This window comes from Nelumbo nucifera, chromosome 5 (genome assembly GCF_055504915.1).
Source record: "Nelumbo nucifera cultivar China Antique chromosome 5, China Antique-T2T, whole genome shotgun sequence".
NCBI lineage: Eukaryota > Viridiplantae > Streptophyta > Magnoliopsida > Proteales > Nelumbonaceae > Nelumbo > Nelumbo nucifera.
The window spans coordinates 35649025-35670416 of record NC_142653.1 but is presented as its reverse complement, the minus strand read 5'-3'; the positions used below and the strand labels follow the sequence as shown (position 1 = coordinate 35670416).

Here is a 21392-nt window from a genome sequence, read left to right as displayed (position 1 = left end):
CTGTTTGACGACATTAAGAAGGCAGCACCACAGTCCCCGGAATGGTCGCTCTTACTACAGAAGATCCAGGCCGGCACGGCCGACCCCGATTGGTCACTTCACGACGGGTTGTACTGTATAAGGGACGAGTCCATCTTCCAGCAGACTGCCCGTTGATTCCCACCATCATCACCAGCATCCATAACTCCACCCATGAGGGCATTCAAAAAACACTACACCACGTCCGGACTGATTTCCATTGGCGAGGTATGAAGACTTCTATTCGAAATTTTGTCCAGAATTGCTCCACATGCCAACAACACAAATGGGAAAACCTACACCCGGCAGGCCTCCTTTAGCCCCTTTCCATCCCATTGCAGATCTGGGCCGACATCTCCATGGACTTCATTGAGGGACTTCCCAAGGTAGGGGGCAAATCAGTTCTCTTTGTGGTAGTCGACTGCTTCTCTAAATACGCGCACTTCATTCCTCTATCACACCCGTACAGTGCCACTTCGGTTGCCCTCGCCTTCTTTACACATATCTTTCGCTTACATGGGTTGCCGGAATCCATCGTCAGCGATAGAGACCCGGTCTTCACTAGTGCCTTCTGGAAAGAGTTATTTCGACTACACGGCACCACCCTGGCCTACTCATCAGCTTACCGGCCACAAACCGACGGTCAGATGGAAGTGGTTAACCGCACTATCGAGATGTATCTCTGCTGTTTCGTAGGCGATCAACCTCGACGGTGGTTGGAATGGCTTCCTTGGGCCGAGTACTGCTACAACACAGCCTACCATTCCTCCCTCGGCATGACTCCCTTTCGCGTCGTTTACGGCAGGGATCCTCCCCGCTTGCTGTCCTACGAGCCCGGATCTACTCGCTTGGACGCAATCGATCACTCCTTACAGGACCGCGACGCCCTCCTCGCCGACGTCCGCATTCGCTTACAGCAGGCCCAGCTCCGCATGAAGCTCCACTATGATAAGCACCACCAGGAACTGTCGTTCGATCCAGGACAATTTGTTTGGTTGAAGCTCCAGCCCTACCGGCAGCACTCCTTGCGCCATAAGGCTGCCCCGAAGCTGGCCCCTAAGTACTATGGGCCCTACAAGGTTCTGCGACGGATTGGCAGTGTGGCCTACCAGCTAGAATTGCCAGAGACTAGCCGAATTCATGATGTCTTCCACATCTCCTTGCTGAAACCATTTACGGGTGTTCCCCCGGACCAAGTTCCCTCCCTGCCACCCTTGAAAGATGGCAAACTGGTCCCCCAGCCTAAAACTGTCACCTGCTCTCGTTTCAATCGTGGAATCCTTGAAGTCTTGGTGGAATGGTGTGACCTACCACCAACAGAAGCCACATGGATCCCATTGGCAGAGTTCCAAGCCACATATCCAGCTTTCGAGCTTGAGGACAAGCTCGTAGTCCAGGAGGGGAGTAATGTTATGGACGCCTTCCTCGGGAAGATGTACCATCGCCGCCGGCAGCAACAGGCTCCGGGCCCACCGCTAGCAGCAGCAAGGATTCAGTGATGCTCATCCTACCCAGTTCGGCAACAGCAGCCTTATCTAGATTAGATTAGCTCATTTTGCTTGTTCTTATCTCTTATCTTATCTTGTTAATAGCTTATCAGATTAGGATTAGCTTAGCTTATCTTATCTTGTTAGTAGCTTATCAGATTAGGATTAGCTTATCTTATCCTTAGCAAGATAAAACTGGAAGTCTCCCTATTCAGCAAGGAGACTCCCTTTGATTAGGACTCTTGTAATCTCCTATTTAAGGAGACCCCATTATTGAATGAGATATCAAATTATTCAGTCAAGAGTGAGTTAGGAGAGTTGGTGATCTCTTGGAAAAATCACCGAAGGTGCCAAGATAGGTTCATCACGAGCTGGAAGGAACAAGGGAAAACAGGAGGTTTTCCCCGTGGACCGACCCGTGACGAGATCCTATTCCTGGGCCCTCAGCAGAGAGGAAGTAAATGGGCAGATTTGCAAGGGAAGCCTTGATGAGGGTAAGTCTGCCCCCTTTGATAGGTAACAACGTTTCCAAGTGGCTAACTTCTTTTCACATTTTTCCATCACTGACTCCTAGAAGCTTGGACTTTTTCGATTCCCACTAAGAGGCAGGCCCAAATAAGACAGGGGGAAGTTTTCCACTCGGCAATTCAGAGTTTCCTTGAAGCCTTCCAAGAGGGTTTCTTCAATTTGGTTTGTAGTCGCTAGGCTACTTTTTGAGTATTTACCCTCAAGCTAGTGACCAATTCAAAACAATGCAGAACTCTTTTCACATTATTAATATTCTCCAAGTTAGCTTCCAAAAATAGGATGACATCATCTGCGAATTGGAGATGGGAGACATTATGAGTATCTCTTCCTACCTGAAAACCTTTAATTAAATTTAGGCTTTTGGCTTTTTCAACTAGCTGGCTAAAAACATCCATTACTAGAGTGAAAAGGAAAGGGGATAGAGGACAACCCTGTCGGAGACCTCCACTTGCTTTGAAGTAACCTTTGGTCTCTTCATTTACCATGATCGAGAACCATGTTGAACTTATACAGCCCTTCGTCCACTGCAGCCATTTCATGCCAAAGCCCCTCAATTTCAGAATTTGGAGAAGGCAGTCCCAGTCTACTTTGTCATAAGCTTTCTCAAGATCTAGTTTCACAAGGAGACCCGACCTTCCACTCTTCCTTCTATCTTCGACAATTTCATTTGCTATTAAGATGTTGTCCACGATTTGTCTTCCTTTCACGAAGGCAAACTGATTTGGAGAAACAAGCTCTCTTAGGACTTCTTTAAGTTTTTTTGTTAAAACTTTTGCCAGAATTTTGTACACATTCCCTACTAAACTTATTGGTCTAAAGTCTTTTCTTGGCAATAAATCTGATTGAAAAATAAGAGAGAAGAGAAGAGAAGAGAAGAAGAAGAAAAGAAGAGAAGAAAGATTGGAGGCAATGGAACAGTGCTGGCGGTGCCAGCTTCTAAAATAAAAAGGGAAAAGACCCTTGTGCCCCTGCTATAAGTGAAGTACAATAATAGAAAAATAAAAAAGGCTTTAACCAACCAAACAGACCCTAACAAGACATAATTAATAGACAAGAAATAAAATAAACTATCTCAACACCCCCTCAAGTTGGAGTATAGATGTCAATCATGCCCAACTTGTCACACAAACCACTATGCCACACATGATGAAGACCCTTGGTGAAGATGACATGGAGTTGTTCTTCTAAGCTGACATATGGAGTGCACACTTCTCCGTTCACTAGTTTTTCTCTAATAAAATGCTTGTCCACTTCAATGTGTTTCATCCTATCATGGAGGACTGGATTAGTTGCAATGTTGACAACAACTTTATTGTCGCAATAGAGTGACATAGGGTTGCTAACTACAAAACCTAGTTCACCTAACAAGTTTCTTATCCACATGATTTCAGCAACCCCATGAGACAGCTCTGTATTCTGCTTCAGCACTAGATCTAGGCACCACATTTTGCTCCTTACTTCTCCATGTGACCAAGTTTCCTTCTACAAAGGCACAATACCCATTGGTAGACTTTCGGTCATCAATCGTCCTTGTCCAATCAGCATCAGTATATACTTCCACCTTTAAATGTCCATGTTTCTGGAATAGCAAACCAGCTTCGGGAAACTTCATGAGGTATCTAAGGATCCTCTCTACAACTTCAAAGTGAGTTGTCCTAGGATTGTGCATGAACTGACTAAGGACACCCACTGCATAAGCAATATCAGGCCTAGTCATAGACAAATACAAGAGTCTCCCTACAAGTCTTTGAAACTTCTTCACATCTTTCAAGAACTCTCCTTGACTGTCTTCCAGCTGATGGTTAGGTTCAATTGGTGAGTCAATTGGTTTCACCCCTAGCTTGCATGTATCTTCTAGTAGATCTAGTACATATTTTCGTTAGGAAATAAAGATGCCCTTGTGAGTGCGGGCAACTTCAATTCCAAGGAAATAACATAAGGGGCCTAGATCTTTTACCTCAAATTGAGTGGCTAAGAATTTTTTTAGTTTCTGTATTTCAGTTTCCCAATCTCCTGTGATCACTATGTCATCAACATACACAACTAAAGCTGCAATTTTCCCTTCACCTTTCTTCACAAATAGAGTGTGGTCTGACTGGCATTGTTTGAACCCCATCTGTTGAATTTCTAAGTGGAATTTACTAAACCGGGCCCGAGGTGATTGTTTCAACCCATATAAAGATTTTTTTAACCTGCACACTTTCTGTTCACTGCCTTTGGCACAAAAACCTGGAGGTTGGGTCATGTACACTTCCTCTTCTAAGTCACCATTCAAGAAAGCATTTTTAATGTCCAACCGATGAAGTTCTTAGTCAAGATTTGCTGCCAATGAAAGAAGAATCCTAATAGAGTTCATCTTGGCTACTGGAGCAAATGTCTCTGCATAGTCCACTCCATATACTTGTGTAAAACCTTTTGCCACCAGTCTGGCCTTGTACCTTTCAACAGTTCCATCAGCCTTGTGTTTCACTATGAACACCCATTGGTTCCTTCCCTTCAGAAAGATCCACCAACTCCCAAGTGCCATTTTTGTGTAATGCATCAATTTCTTCCTTCATTGCATATGTCCATTCAAGTTTGGATAAAGCTTCTACCACATTCTTAGGAATAGGGATACTATCAACAGAAGAGAGGAATGCACGATATGAAGGTGAAATATGGTCATAGGACACAAAGTGAAAGATAGGATGATTAGTGGTACAAGATCTAACACCCTTTTTCTTAGCAATAGGAACATCAAAATCATTAATGACAGGGGAATCAACATTGAGAGGTACAGGCATATCAATAGAAGCAAGTGTACCTGGTAGATGAGAAGGATCTACCTCCGGCAAGTCCGATGGTGTTGATTGCATAGTGTCAGGTTCCACGGCTCTTGAACTCTGTTGGCTTTTTGGCGGCGAAGAAACACACGGAATGGAGGAGGATCTGGTAGAGGAGGTAGTTGAGTCTGAGCCTATTTCTCCTCAACCCTACTCTCCCCCTGAGGAGAAATCGAGAAGAAAGGTTGATTCTTAAAGAAGGATACATCTATGGGGACATAGTACTTGTGAGATGTGGGATCATAGCAACGATACCCCTTTTGAGATAAAGGGTAACCAAGGAAAACACAAGGAATAGCATGAGGATCAAGTTTACCCCGAGTAGGGGACAAGTTATGAACAAAGCAACGACACTCAAAAACACACATTGGAATGGGGGACAATGGAGCTATAGGAAACAAAAGCTGATGTGGAGCCTTATACTCCAATAACCAAGATGGCATACGGTTGATGATGTACGTAGCACATAGAACAACATCCATCCAAAAGCGTTTCGGAACATTCATATGGATTAACAAGCCACGAGCTACTTCGAGAAGGTGACTGTTTTTTCTTTTAGCAACACCGTTTTGTTGGGATGTCCTAGCACAAGAGCTTCTTTGAAGAGATCCTCTCAAAGCAAAGAATTTCGTGAGATCACTATGGAAGTATTCCTTTGCATTGTTCGACTAGAAAATATGAATTTCAGTTTGGAACTGAGTGAACACCATGCATTGAAAATCTTTCACAATTTTAGGCACTTCATCTCTAGATCGCATAGGGTAAACCCAAGTGTATCTAGAGTAATCATCGATCAAGGTAATGAAGTACTTATATCCAGCTTTAGTAGGTAGAGTAACAGGGCCCCAAATATCAGAATAAACAATATAAAACGGAAATTCAGATCTTTTATTTCTCAAAGGAAAAGAACTTCTACAATGTTTACTCAATTAACATGTCTGACACTGCAACTAACTCATTGACAAAGACTCACACAACTTTGGAAACATAACTTTTAATGACTCAAAAGAAAGATGACCAAGACCACTATGCCATAAATAGGCTTGACTCTCACTGGACGAACTCAAGGACTCTGTAGCCATAAGACCAGCTTTATTCTCCAACACATAGAGACCATCCACCATGCTTCCTCTACCAATCGTCTTTCCCGAGGCCAAATCCCGAAATACACATGTAGACGGAAAGAAAGTAACTGAACAGTTCAAGGAGTGAGTAATACTACTAATGGAAAGCAAATTTATAGGTCATTTAGGAACATGCAGTACATTAGAAAGGGTAAGGCCGAGTGGGAGAGATATGATTCCTTGGCTGGCTATGGTGGAGAAAGAACCATCAGCTAGTCTCACCTTATCTCTCCCAGAGAGAAGGTTGTATTCCTAAAATAAATTTGACTTACTGGTCATGTGGTTTGAGGCTCGAAAGTCAATTACCCAAGGAAAATCAGAGGTATGAGATGACACATGGAAGGCAGTGGCAGTGTTACCTGATGTAGACACGAAAGAGGTAGAAGGAATAGGACCAAAATCCATCTGGCGAAGAGTCCTACCGTATAACTCCAAATGGTCACGAAAGGAATTGATAATCTCTTCCTTAAGGTCAAAATTGGGATGCCTTTCCTGAGTTACCATGGGACTAGTCTATTGAGATGCCATATTAGCTAAGTTATACTTATTCTGATTCTACTGAATTGGTTTCTTACCCTGATCAGTTGTTGACTTCTTATCTAAATCCTGTGCCCATTTAGGTTTTCCATGGAGATCCCAACATGTATCTCTGGTGTGTCTTGTCTTCTGGCAGTGAGTGCACCAAAGTTTACTCTTGTCATATGTTCTCTTCTGAGAATCACTCTTCTTAAAAGAACCTCCAACATTAGCATCTGTACTTCCCCGGACAGCTAGGGCAACTGGCTCCCCCTCTGTACAATTCATCACACTTCTTATACTCTCTTCTGACTAAACTAAGGCATAAACCTCCTGAACTGATGGCAAATCATTACTTCCCAATATCTGCACCCTGATGGACTCATATGAAGGCATAAACCCCCTTTGCATCTTCATCACACTTCCAATTCACATTCTGATAGTGATCAAGTTCTTTCCTAATTGATGTCAGATCTGAATAGTACACCGAGAGACTCCTCTCACCCTACTTGCAAGTAGAGGATTCAGCTTGCAGTTGGTATATCTTGGCATAGTGTCTCTGCTCTAAATAGGTGAACTTTTGCTTGTTCCCATATTTCATAAGCAGTTTCAGCCCACATAAATGTCTTTCTTACCTATGGCAGCATGGAAACCAAGAGCCATGCCATCACCATACTATTTTCTTGGTTCCACCTATCATATTCAGCACTTCCATTCTTCGGTTCCTTCACTTTCCCATTGATGTATCCTATTTTCCCCCTAGCAGTGATGTAGAGTTTTATTCCCCTAGACCATTCAAGGTAGTTCAGACCGTCAAAGGGAATAGCAGCCATGGGGAAACTCATATCCATTCCCCCACTCACTTGATTTTGACTTCCTAAAACCCCTGAAGTAGCAGAATTCTTAAACGACATAGTCAACACAGAATTTTAGTCTAAAACCTCAACTTAGGATCCCTCCTTATATCAGAAAAAAAATGCTCCACACACAACAAGTGACCAGTCCACACACACTTAGGTTTTGGACTTAATCTGAGCACAAGACCAGCACCAGTTTCCAGAAAAAGAGGTATGTTCAAACTGATTTTCAGACCTGTACTGGTTAACAGTCCCAGCCTACTAATTTTCCAGAAGGTCTACAAGATTTGATCATTAAGAGAGATCCTTACAGACGTGAAATCAAGCCAAAAAGTGGAGAAAACAGGTCATCCGTGACCTACAATCACCTTTTCACAGGTACAGGATCTCACGATCCAAAACAAAAGAGGTATAAACCTCACAAGGGTCTGACGACATTCAGTAGTTAAGATTCATTTTTTTCTCTTGGTACACGACCAAGGAAAGAAATAAAAGAAAAAAATAGGGCTGTACCAGTCGCAGATCTGATTCGATCAACCCAGATTCAACCCTCTGTTCCGCCCAGATTCAGAAACTTGAAGAAGAAACTTGATCGCCCAGATTCAATTGCCTTGCTCTGATACCATCTTGGCAATAAATCCGATTGAAAAATAAGAGAGAAGAGAAGAGAAGAGAAAAGAAGAAGAGAAGAAGAAAGATTGGAGGCAATGGAACAGTGCCGGCGGCGCCAGCTTCTATTAGTATATATAGGGTGACTAAAATAAAAAAGGGAAAAGACCCTTGTGCCCCTGCTGTAAGTGAAGTACAATAGCAGAAAAATAAAAAAGGTTTTAACCAACCAAACAGACCCTAACAGGACAAAATTAATAGACAAGAAATAAAATAACCTATTTCAACATCTTTTCACTTCCAAGACACCACCTTTCTTTGGGATGAGGCAGATAAAGGTAGAGTTATTTCCTTTGTTTACAACAGCCGAGGAGTGGAAATCCTTGAAAACCTCCAAAAGATCATCTCTCACAACGTCCCAACAAATCTGAAAGAAGAAAATGGGGCAACCATCAGGCCCAGGGGCTCTATTCCTCAAAATCCCTTTCAAGCCAAGACCTCTTACCTTCTGCTAGAGTTGGCAGTTCCAACTTCTTAAAGTAAACTTTCTGAAACTCTCCCTAGAGTACAACTTTTTGAAGTGGTTAAGAAAGGCCTCTGTGGTTTCATCTGCATCTTCCACCTCCCTTTGATCCACCTTGATTTTTGAGATGAAGCTTTTCCTATGCCTGCTCGACGCGTAACTGTGGAAAAATTTTGAGTTATTGTCTCCTTCCTTTAACCATCTGATCCTTGACCTCTGCCTCCAAAAGATTTCTTCTTTTCCAATCACTTTTTCCCAAGAATTCCTTAGACCTTCTCTCCTACTTCTTCCTTCTCTGTCCAGAGTTCCTAATTGTTCCTTTTTGTCTAGTTCTTCCAGCTCCAAAAGGATAGCACTTTTTTCCTCTGCAAAAGATTTGAATTCTCCTCCCCCAGGATTTCAGTTTTCTTTTTAGGAAATTCAAATTATGCATTAATCTGTAACCAGCCCAGCCTTCGACTCTACATTCCTCCCGCCAAGAAGCCACATTTTTGTGAAAATCCTTATGCAAAGTCCACACTTTTTCCAGTCTAAATGGGGATTTACCTTTCAGAACCAGGTCTGTTCTCAGGACTAATGGCCAGTGATTTGAGGTGCAGCGAGGTCTGGTTTCTTGGAGAAGATTAGGAAAGTGTTCTGCCCAGAAACCTATCTAGTCTGCAGCTTATTAAGTTCTCTTGTAGATTTGACCAAGTGAATTGGCCGTTGTGGAGAGGGAGGTCGCAAAGGTTATGCCTCAAGATAAAACTGGAGAAATCCCTCATGCTTCTAGTTACTGATCTTCTGTTTGAATTTTCTTGGGAGAACCTTGTGATGTTAAAGTCACCTCCTAGGACCCAAGGGAGCTCATCAAACTCGTGCAGAGAGTCCAACTCTTCCCAAAGTTTTTGTCTATCTGCAGGAGAATTTGGTCCATATACTCCAGTCAGAATCCAGTTGAAACCATCATTTTTATTAGTAAAGAGCACGGAGATTGAGAACTCTCCTTTATCTATCTCAATGCCCGACACCTCCTCTTCGTTCCAAGCTAAGATGATTCCTCCTGAGGTTCCTAGAGCAGGAAGAACAGTCCATTTCTTTCCATGAATTCCCCAAATATCTCTCAAAAGTTTTCAGTCCACTTCTTTTTTTGTTTCCTGAAGGATGACTATATCTGGTCTTTCTCTTCTCAGAGTGTCTTTTACCAGACTTCTTTTTAGCTGGCCTCCCAACCCTCTGATGTTCCAGCTTAAAAACTTCATTGAGCTCCGATCGCTGATTTTCCCTTATCTGCCCTAGGCCCTGTTGTCTTTTGATCTATCAATCCCCATTGAAGTCTCTTTAATGCCCTTTCAGAGTTCCTCTTTCCGTTGTTCACAAACTTAACATTCTGATTTCCACGGCTCCCATTTTTTGGAGTCTGATTGTGAGAAATTCCCTTTTCTTCGCTTACCCCCAAATTCCTAGCCATATCGGTTATGCCTTCTGTTGGGACCCAAACACTCCCCCCGAACCCAACTATGGGAGTGAAGCAGACCACCACCCATCAGCAGTTCACAAGGAGACAGAAAGGACACGCGACAGAGCCCCAGAGTTAGTTACACTCAGAGTTGGTTACTCTGCTGCCAGAGGATATTCCCTCCATGATATCTTCCAGAGTTAGTTACCCTGCAATCAGAGGATATTCCCTCTATGATTACACCTGTAGACCAGCTATATAAGGCCATAATCATATAATAAAAGGTGTGAATGAATATCCCTTCGTTTTCTCTCTCTGAGTCCATCCTCTTCCTACCTTCCCTTCTCTTCTTCCCCTTCATCTTCTGTTTCAGGAGGTTAAGCCACCCTCGAAGGGGCTTCCGAGGTGAGCAGTAACTCATCAAGTTGGTATCAGAGCCAGGCTATCCAGATCACAGGCCAGCTATGCCACAGACATGTTCCTCTACCATGGATGATGGAGTCGACCAGCTTGAGATTGGGTTCCACCAGGTGCTGAACGAACTCAGGGAACTCAAAGTGGTCGTCTCCAGCATCGCCTCTCAGCAACAATCCGGCGAGACTAGTCACCCAGCAGGGGTGGAAGCCTCTGCTTCCAGCAGCCAAAGAACTGGGTGTTACCCCACCGGAAAAGTCACTAAGATCAACTTTCCCAACTATTCCGGTGGAGATCCCATTACTTGGATCTTCAGAGCAGAAAGATTTTTCAAGTACCACGAAACCCCTGCACACCAGCGCGTCTCCATCGCTTCCATTCACCTGGAAGGAGACGCGATTCTATGGCTCCAGTGGTATCATCAAAACCATCCACAGGTAACTTGGGCGGAGTTCACTGGAGCTCTATGCATCCGTTTTGGGCCGACGGCGTTCGTGGATTACAACAAACTCCTCACTCGGTTAAAGCAGACTGGGACGGTAGCAGACTACCAGCTCGAGTTCGAGAGAATGGCAACCAGGGTACATGGATGGCCGGAGAAGGCCTTAGTGGGGTGTTTTGTGGGAGGCCTCAGAGAGGATATCCGCCTGGAGGTGAGGGCTCTCCGTCCGGCGACAGTCATGGCTGCAGTGGGTTTGGCTCGCCTGCAAGAAGAGAAAATCGACAACCTGCGCAGAGCCAGCAAGCTGTCCTACCCAAATGTGAGGGTTACCCAACAGGCCGATCAGCAACCCATGAAACAAGTTGGGGATTCCCAAAAGCCCATTTTGCCCAGGCCCACTATGCCCTTCAAACGCCTCTCATGGGCTGAGATGCAGGCCCGACGCGAGAAGGGCCTCTGTTACAACTGTGATGACAAGTTTGGGCCGGGCCATAAGTGCCGAGTCCAGCGAGTGTTTCTCCTTCAGACAGAGGAAGAGCCGGAAGGGACAGAACCAGAGCACATAGAAGACTGTGAACTGATATCAGACGAACCAGAACCTGTTGGAGCCAAGATCTCCTTACACGCTCTCATGGGCCTCAACCCTCTTCAGTCCATGCGAGTAGAAGGAAGATTGGTTGGCCGGTCTGTGATGATCTTGATTGACAGTGGCTCAACCCTGAATTTCATCACTTGCCGTTTGGCAAAGCAACTAGGTATGACTATACAACCCACTCCTCTCTTTTCGATCCATGTGGCTAATGGGAGTCGGATGTTATGTGATGGTGTATGTAAGAAGGAAAAGATCCTCATACAGGGCCATAATTTCGTGGTAGATCTCCACCCATTGGATTTCTCGGGGGCTGATATTATTTTGGGAATTCATTGGTTACGTGGCCTAGGTCCTGCACTTTGTGATTGGGCCAAAATGACAATGGATTTTTACCAGGATGGTCAGACTTGTCATTTACAAGGGGTGCGGCCCCCTAGTTCCCCAAGGTGATACTTTAGCTTCCATGATACGGGCCTCCAATGATGCTGGACAGCCCTTATTTATGCACCTAGGCATTCGGCCCACAGTCCCAATTTTAAACAATCAGGGCTATGACCAACCCACGGAAGCCCAACACAAGGCCTTGCGATCGATACTCGATCAGTTTGGTGACATATTCAAGGAACCGAACCAATTACCTCCACCCTGGGCCCATGACCATCAGATACCCCTCTTACCAGATTCCAAACCGGCCAATGTGAGGCCATATAGATACCCTTATTTCCAGAAGCTGGAAATTGAGAAGGCAGTAAGAGAGCTATTGGACAAAGGGCATACTCAAACCAGCACCAGCCCTTTTTCATCCCCAGTACTCCTAGTGAAGAAGAAGGATGGTAGTTGGCGTTTTTGCGTAGCCCTGAATCAGATTACAGTGAAGGACAAGTTTCCGATACCCCTCATTGATGAACTGTTGGACGAGTTAGGGAAGCACAAGTGTTCTCCAAACTAGACCTGCGGTCTGGGTATCATCAGATCCGGGTTCACCAGGCTGGCATCCACAAGACAGCCTTTAGAACCCACGATGGCCATTATGAGTTTCTGGTTATGCTGTTTGGACTCACCAACGCCCCCTCCACCTTTCAGGCCCTCATGATCATGAATGACACCTTCAGGCCATTCCTAAGGCGATTTATTCAGGTGTTTTTCGATGGCATTCTGGTTTACAGCAGGGATTGGGACACCCATATGGAACATCTGAAACTTACCCTGACAACTCTAAGGGAGCACCAGTTACATGCCAAAATGACAAAGTGTTCCTTTGGACAAAGACAGGTTCAGTACTTAGGCCATGTGGTTGCAGCAAGGCGGGTCATGGCAGACCCAGAAAAGATAGATGCCATCCAAAAGTGGCCCAAGCCCACTACTGTAAAGGCTCTCAGGGGTTTTCTTGGGCTTATCGGTTATTATAGCCGCTTCATTAAGGGGTATGGGCTTATGGCCGCCCCTCTAATGCGTCTGTTAAAGATTGATTCTTTCGGTTGGGCTGATGATGCCCAACGGACCTTTGATGACTTGAAGATAGCAGTTTCTAGTCCTCCAGTCCTCACTCTTCCAGACTTCTCTCAGCCCTTTGAAATAGAGTGTGATGCATCGGGTGTAGGGGTAGGGACCGTCCTAATGCAGAAAGGGCAGCCCATTGCTTATTTCAGCAAGGCTCTCTCAGCAGCTCACCAAAATCAGTCCACTTATGTCAAGGAAATGATGGTTGTGGTAATGGCAGTACAGAAATGGTGTACATACCTATTGGGACGCCAATTTATTATAAGGACAGACCAACGAAGTTTGAAGTACATAGCAGAACAAAGGGTGCACACCTCGGAGCAGCAAAAATGGCTTAATTAACTGATGGGATTTGACTACAACATAGAGTATAAGCTTGGGCCCGCAAACAGAGTAGTTGATGCCTTATCACAGGTAGAAGAGCTAGCCCAACTGACCTGCTCTCAGCCCAGTTTTCCCTTGTTTGAAGCTATACGGCAAGAAGCCAGGTCTGATCCGCAGCTACAAGACATTAGGGATAAGTGGAGACGTGACCCTTCCCAGGTTGCGGGTTACCAAATTGTAGAACCTGATCTTTTCTTTAGGGGCAGGTTTGTGGTTGCTCCAAATTCCGTCCACAAAACTGAACTGCTAAGGTTGTTTCATGATTCTGCGTTGGGGGGACATTCAGGGGTGCTACGGACCCTAAAGAGGCTTAGCAGCCACTACCATTGGGTAGGAATGCGCAAGGATGTGTTGCACTATGTATCCAAATGCCAAACCTGCCAATAGCAGAAATACTCCTCGCAGTGTCCCGCGGGCCTTCTACAGCCCCTCAAGATTCCAGAGCAAGTGTGGGAAGACCTCTCCATGGACTTCATCACAGGACTTCCTCATTCTGCAGGGAAGGAGGTTATCATGGTAGTGGTTGACCGTCTCACCAAGTACAGCCATTTCTCTGCATTGCCTCACCCTTACACCGCAGCAATGGTGGCTGACATCTTCATACGGGACATCGCAAAACTGCATGGAACACCAAGATCCATTGTCTCGGACCGTGACCCTGCCTTCCTGAGTTCATTCTGGAAGGAATACTTCCGATTGCAAGGAACCCAACTGTGCCCATCCACAAGTTATCACCCACAGACTGAAGTCCTTAATCGATGCTTAGAAGCCTACCTTAGATGCTTCATAGGGGAGAAGCCTAGATAGTGGGCCCACTGGCTCCCGTGGGCAGAATACTGGTACAACTCGACTTATCAGTCGGCTGTAGGAATGACACCCTTCAAGGCTCTATATGGCAGAGAACCCCCTCCCATATTACCTTATGTATATGGGTCGTCCAAGGTGGCAGAAGTAGAGACCCGCCTACTGGCAAGAGACGAGATCCTTAGACTGCTTAAGACCAACTTGACAAAAGCCCAACAACGAATGAAGGTCCGCTATGACTCTCACCACTGCCCATTAGAGTTTCAGGTGGGTGATTTTGTCTACCTTAAGCTCCAAGGTATTACGGGCCCTATAAGGTGCTGGAGAGAGTGGGCCTTGTTGCTTACAGATTGGACCTCCCTGCTACCTCAAAGCTTCATCCGGTGTTTCACATCTCACTTCTCAAGAAAGCTATGAGAAATCATACTCCTATCTCATCCAACTTACCCCAATTCACTGAGGAAGGGGACATTTACACGGAGCCTATCAGAATTGTGGATTTCCATTGGATTCGACGAGGTGGGCAGGTTGTGCCAGAAGCCAAGGTAGAATGGGTCGGGCTGCCTCCAGAAGACGCCACTTGGGAACCTTATCTAAGGCTGAACGAGAGGTTTCCAAACCTAGACCTTGAGGGCAAGGTCAATGCTAAGGAGGGAGGAATTGTTGGGACCCAAACACTCCCCCCGAACCCAACTATGGGAGTGGAGCAGACCACCACCCATCAGTAGTTCACAAGGAGACAGAAAGGACACGCGACAGAGCCCCAGAGTTAGTTACACTCAGAGTTGGTTACTCTGCTGCTAGAGGATATTCCCTCCATGATATCTTCCAGAGTTAGTTACCCTGCAATCAGAGGATATTCCCTCTATGATTACACCTGTAGGCCAGCTATATAAGGCCATAATCATATAATAAAAGGTGTGAATGAATATCCCTTCGTTTTCTCTCTCTGAGTCCATCCTCTTCCTACCTTCCCTTCTCTTCTTCCCCTTCATCTTCTGTTTCAGGAGGTTAAGCCACCCTCGAAGGGGCTTCCGAGGTGAGCGGTAACTCATCACCTTCTTCCAAGATAACATTCCTTACATGTTTGTTCGAACTATGATGCCCATTTTCCAACTTTTCTTGTAGTTTGGGTTAACGCTTGGTTGGGAAAGCTCTCTGTTCGAACCTGGAGTACAAGGGGAAAAAAGTGAGATCCAAGGTTAGAAGAAGAAACAAGAAGATTTAAAGGAAACGAAGAGGAAGGAGAAGGGGAAACTCTAGAAAAGGAATGTGAGTCTCATCCTTGATCTCTCTCTAGGCGTGCTAGCTCACAATTGATCTCGTACTCAGGGTTGACCAGATGAGTCTGTTCGAACAGTTCTACATTTCCCCAAACTACTAGTGAACAGGTCTTTGGCCCTTGAGAATGCCACCTCCCTAGGATCTGGTTCAGCCTCCATTGCATAAGAGCTTGAATCCTCAACTCCATCGGTGCCATCTGATTCAATGATTGAAGAGTTTATACTATCTGGTGATGAAGGAGGTTTGTAAATCTTTCTATTGTGTCTTCCCGAACTAGGAATTTTTTCGGGGATAGGCTTAGTTAAGAAAGTTGGGGTCTCAGGTAGACTTGAGCCACGTGGGCCTTCTCTCATTCCTAGCGATTGGACTATAGAAAGATTCTGGCCCAAAACTTGAAGCGGGTTTGGAGCCCCTAACTGGTGGGTCTTGTTAGCATTAGAACAACCAAATTCTGGAGACAATTTGAATTTTGAATGGGGCTATCGAGAGAGGCTTGGCCCGCCTTGCTTTTTCAGCTTCTCATTTTAAGAGGCCTAGAGGTATCTTTTGGGAAAGAACTTAGGCTTCTCAAAATGGTCACTCTCTAGCAATCTGCTTCCTTCTATTTTACGAAAGTTTCCAGAAAGGGATTTTGAACATGTAGGAGCTTCAGGCCCTTTGGGGGGTGAGGGATCTGAGTTGACTCGGCAGGTCGTGAAGGTGACTCAGTCGTCTTCTCCACTTCTACAGAGAGGTAAAACCAGACATTCCTCTCTAATAGAGGTATCGAGCGGGGGATTGTGTGAACTCCATGACTCCTTCCCCTATCTCTTCCGTTTCTCCCGCACCTCCTCCCTTCTCCCCTACTTTTTCCTATGATGAACCCGGTAGCCTCCTCCTATTGTACACTCTTTCATGCAGGTCTCCCCCTCCTCATCCCACCACTTTCTCTTTCCCCTTCTTCCCTTCACCTCTTCTATTTCGTTCCTTAGTTTCTTATCCTTTCCTCTCTTACTCAACTCACCTGGTGAAGTGAAGCTCAAGGAACTTGCCTCATCGTTTTTAGACTGAGTTTCTATCTTTTGTATTTTCTTCTTCTACTATCTCTTCACCTATCGTTTATCATAGTTTTCAAGCCGCCAAGGCATCGCCTAGGTGATGGATTTTTTATGTTAAAAACATGGATCCTAGGGCAATTCCCTAGGTACCATGACCATATTTCCTTAATAACTATTCATAATTTTCATAAGCAAAGTATAAAGTTCATATTAAAGTATGGAAAATCAACATATTCATGAGAAGAAAAAGAAGGAAAATAAAATTAAAAAAGCATAGGGGCTGAACCCTTATTTTTGTTATAGGAAAAGAAGAAATGAAAAAGTATTGGTGGTTGTAGTAGTAATAGAAGAAGAAGAAGAAGAAGAAGAAGAAGAAGAAGTAGAAGAAGAATATATGGAAGAAGAAAATGTGCTAATTAGATAAAATTTTAAGTTCTTTCTTACTTATTGGTTCAGGTTTTGAAGTCTTTGAGGGTTCAATACAGCATTTAGCAATCTTTGTGTTGATTAAACCCTAATTAAGAAAATAATAAAAAAGAAATTAGTATATAAACACACAAAATGATTATTTTAGTTTAATAATGTCTATTTTATAATTATAATCTCAAAAAAGAATGAACAAAAAAAGTATTTTATAGTAGGAAGTAAAAATTGCTTGGTGATTAGGCGAGGCGAGCCTCAAAGGGCGCCTTGTCACCTAGGCGTCACCTTGACAACTATGTCGTTTATATTTTCTTCTGGCCTCCAAAGGTCTTGAAGCCCATGCATCATTTTCCTGATTCTGGCTTCCTCTATCATTTATATTTTCTTCTTCTACTATCTCTTTGCCTACCAACACTGTCGTCCTTGTATCCACTGTTCTGGCCTCCAAAGGTCTTGAAGCCCATGCATCATTTTCCTGATTCTGACTTCCTCTATCGTTTATATTTTCTTCTACTATCTCTTTGCCTACCATCGCTGTTGTCCTTGTATCCACTGTTCTGGCCTCCAAAGGTCTTGAAGCCCATTCACCATTTTCCTGATTATGGCATCTTGATCTGCCGATCACTCCCACCACTAGGCCTTCCATATCCTTTGAACTTTCCTCAATATTCAAGCAGGTGATGATTTCTAAAACTCTCAACCCAACTTCAACATTCTTCCTGTTTCCTATCGTCACTGGTAGCTTCTCACTGTTGTTGGTCCCCAGTTGGTTTGCCCCTACCAGCAATCCAAGAAACGATTGAGTACCTAATCTTCTGTCTTATCCAGCCTCCGAAGATTCCCCAAACTTTCCCCCGCCCTTCTTTCACAACTGCTAATCATCTGAAATGGATCCTCCGCTGACTTCTGAGACAAACAGCCACTAGGTTGATCTATAACCTCAAAATTCTTGGATTTCTGCTCCTTTTCCTTCTGGACAGGAAGCAATGGATTTGCCTTCACCTATGCTTCTACTTGGCTGGGCGATCTTCCTACCATTCTCATACTTCGTCACCACCCAAACCCACTCATCATCGCCATCTTTTTCTTCAGACCTTGTTTGACTGGGCATAAAGGAGCTAAAACCAGTTTTCAATGAAGGCAAGTTAATTCCAAAAATACCCTTTAACCTCTCGGACCAGTTACCTCGTTTCCCTTTTTAAAATTGAACCTCTTCTATTTAAAGCAGTGGACCTCACTCCTATTGCCTGCCTACACATTACCTACTACTGCATGTTCCCTCTCCCCCTCTTTCCCACTTCAACCTCCTGCCTGCACATTACCTACTAGTGTGGCACACACCAAGTGTGCCTAGGCACATGTTGCATTTGAGACAAAAGGACTAAATAAGGTTTTCCTTAATTAAGTTCATATGACTATTTCATTCACTAGTTGTAGGCAGTGAGTTTCTCTTCAGAGTCCACTGTTTCTCTATCATTTTTTATAGGTTGTTTCCTTATCAATTGTTCTGTCATTCAATTTATTTTCACTTTTACTTTTTCCTGTTCGAATTCATTAAAAACCTAAAATCCAAGTTGAAGCTATTAACCATAGTATAAGAGGTTTTCCCCAAAAGATAATAAAATAAAATAACAAATATTATGAAAATTGTTTAGGTAACAAATCATTTAATAAGAGGAAACTCTATAACATTGCATTGCACAAAGACATTGATTAATATGCAAAGGAACTTACTTATTGGAAAGCTTCTCAATTCGCACTTGAATGATGGAATTCGCAGATGTCTTAAATGCATAAATTTTCAAGTCACCATCAAACGATTGAGAAACCTCCTCAGCTATAGCTAATGCTTCCTTGTCCCACCATGTTCCAGCAAGAGATATTCCACCTCCTTCACCTCCATCTCCAACCTTTTAATATATATATGTTATCCTCAAAATGTTGTCTCCCAACCATGTCTTCTGTGTGTATCTATGCAAGCATATGGGTATGCACAGAGAGAGAGAGAGAGAGCTTACATAAGGTTCAGAATCTTCCACCTCATACTCCTCAAAATAATCATCACCATCTTGAAAGACCTCTACACAAATCCAAAAGAAAATGTTTAGACATAATACCAATATTTGTGAAGGATAAACAATTTATATGTATTTAAATATACAAAAAGGAATCTCTACTACATGTATTACTTGGAAGACAAACGTTGTTTAATTCATAACAAGTTGAGAAGTACTCCATGTTTTTGTTCCAAAGCTTGTCAGTAGCTACATAAGTGAAATTGGAAGAAATATATCTTAACTAAAATGGTCATACAAAATGATATTTTCATGAAAATTTTATAGTGGTCCATTTACTCCACAAACATTCTACTTTGGTATTATCAATGTATTACCACTCAAAAAAATTATAAAATCTCATAATAAGAAACAGATATTGGTGAAGAAACTTTTTATTCTATTTGTCAGAAAATTGTTTGGATAGATTTCTATCATGGTAGGAAAACCAAGTAAATGACCTGATTTGTCAGGCTTCTGACTTAGAATTGGCTGGATTAACACAGCATATGCCTATATCTATTTGTGTGTATATATACATATGTATGCAAGTATAATAGATGCATTATGATTTCAATAACTCTCTTCCTCTAACTCGTGAACTAATAAGACAGGCTACATATTCCCATTGTTAGAGTTGGCTGTTAAGGGGTAGTTTGGTCATTTATCTTATATTAGTAGCATGATGTAATGTCCTTCATATTTTGATTTAAGTGTCATGTCCCATACTTAGGGGCATAAGAGTCTTTCTAACTTAAGTTAGAAACCTTTAAATTACTTGGCCAACTAGAGAGTTGGACTTTCTCTCTAGTTTGAACCAGATTTTCTTCTCTATCTCTCCTTCTCTTCTTTCTCTCTTCTCTCTTCTTCTCTGTTCTGTTTCTCTACTGTTCTAGGACAGAAACTAGTACAGATTAGATCTGTAACATAGATCAGAGCAGCTGCCATTGAATCAGAAGTTAACCCAGAATTTTAGATCGCCTTCTACCCTAGTTTTCTATAGAGATCTCACCAATCACTTGGAGTTTCACAAAAGGGCTGAAAAGGAGTGATCATTTTCTTATTTTGGAGGTTTTCATGCCTCCAGTTGGTGGTGCACTGAGTGTTTCATGTGGTTGGTATAAACCCTCTAATCGATGGATCGAAGAGGGCTGTTTCAGGTGGTGTAGTAGACAGATTGGTGCAGGGCTGATTTGTGTGGTTTAAATAGGTGGGTTGCATGGGTGTTACAATGTGAAACAAGTATTGGTTAGTTGCAGACTTAGTGGTATGTGTGTGGGGTGTATCCGGGTGGTTTTGTGGTACTGAAAGTGTATGACTGCAGTGACTGTTATTGCTGAAACTTTTACAGTAGATGTTTTCAGCAGTAATCAGCCATTAGTGGTGTAGTGTGGTGGCTAGCAAGTGAAGTGGTGCGATATCCTAGTGAGTGGGAAGTTTGTTTTTACTATGGCAGCTATGGGAGACAGCAGTGAACAGAAGTCTAGTTATGATTCCCCCTGATTACCTAGATGTGCAAATGACTTTTATTAAACTGAATGGTGAGAATTATGTGCCTTGGGCTAAGTGTGTAGAGGTCTTTCTTAAGGTTAAGAAGTAAGTGAAGCATGTGAGAGAGGAAAAACCCTAAGTTGATTCTCAAGAGTATAGTGACTAGGAACAAGAAGATGTACAAATTATGACATGGTTTTAGAATAGCATGGAACCCAAGATTAGTGTGAACTTTATGTTCTTAGATACAGCTAAGGAGATTTGGGACCATGCAAATAAGCTTTGCTTTGAGCAAGATAACACCACCAAGTATATCAGCTTTACCAAGAGTATTTTAATCTGCAGCAAGGAAATCAAAGTCTTGAAGAGTATTACGGTAGCATGAGGAATCTTGGGAATGAGTTGAATGTTTAACATCCCCCTACATCTGATGTCAAAATTCAGAAACAACAGAAAGAACAACTTGATGTAACCAAACTCTTACTAGGATTAAAGTCTAAATATGAACCAGTAAGAGCATAGATACTAGGTGGGCCTGCTCTTCTCTCTCTTGAGGAAGTGTTTGCTCATCTCCAGAGGAGGAGGAGCCCGGGGAGTTCAGCTAGGTCATGGTGGTGATAGTGGTCCCATGTACAATTGTGGTGGTGGGCGCATTCGAGGTCAAGATTTAGGGGGAGATCATGGTAGATGACATACTGATGGTTTAAGTGTACACACTATGGAATGGAGGGAGACATTATCAACTTTTGTTATAACCTACATGGCCCACCCTCAACCTGGGCAAATCATGTGGTGGCTAGTGGTAGTGGTACGGGAGATGAAATTCAAAAAGTTGATCATATACATTCTACATCTACGGGTGCCTCTGAGAAAGAGATGATGAAGTGTCCCACATGATGAGTATGAGCGGTTCCTCCAGGCTACCTCTCAGCAGAATACAACTACCCTTGCCCACTCAGGTATATGTCATTATCTATCAAACCTCATGCACTTACACTCAGCAAAATGGGGTGGCTGAAATAAAGAACTGACATCTCTTAAAGAC

The 21392-nt window shown here is 43.4% G+C and overlaps 1 protein-coding gene across 3 annotated transcripts in view; it reads right to left on the bottom strand.

The window, feature by feature from the left end:
• The window catches only part of LOC104589263 (uncharacterized), a 34088-nt gene that overhangs the window by 7491 nt on the left and 5205 nt on the right, over window positions 1-21392 (bottom strand). For 2 of the 3 annotated variants that reach the window (XM_088888975.1, XM_088888973.1), the window contains exons 2-4: window positions 18992-19066; window positions 18821-18882; window positions 18537-18712 (exon numbers count right to left, since the gene is read on the bottom strand). In XM_088888975.1, the coding sequence (XP_088745101.1) occupies window positions 18537-18712; window positions 18821-18882; window positions 18992-19066 (313 nt within the window). The remainder of the gene's footprint in view (window positions 1-18536; window positions 18713-18820; window positions 18883-18991; window positions 19067-21392) is intronic. The other variant, XM_010247521.3, reaches the window with a different exon arrangement.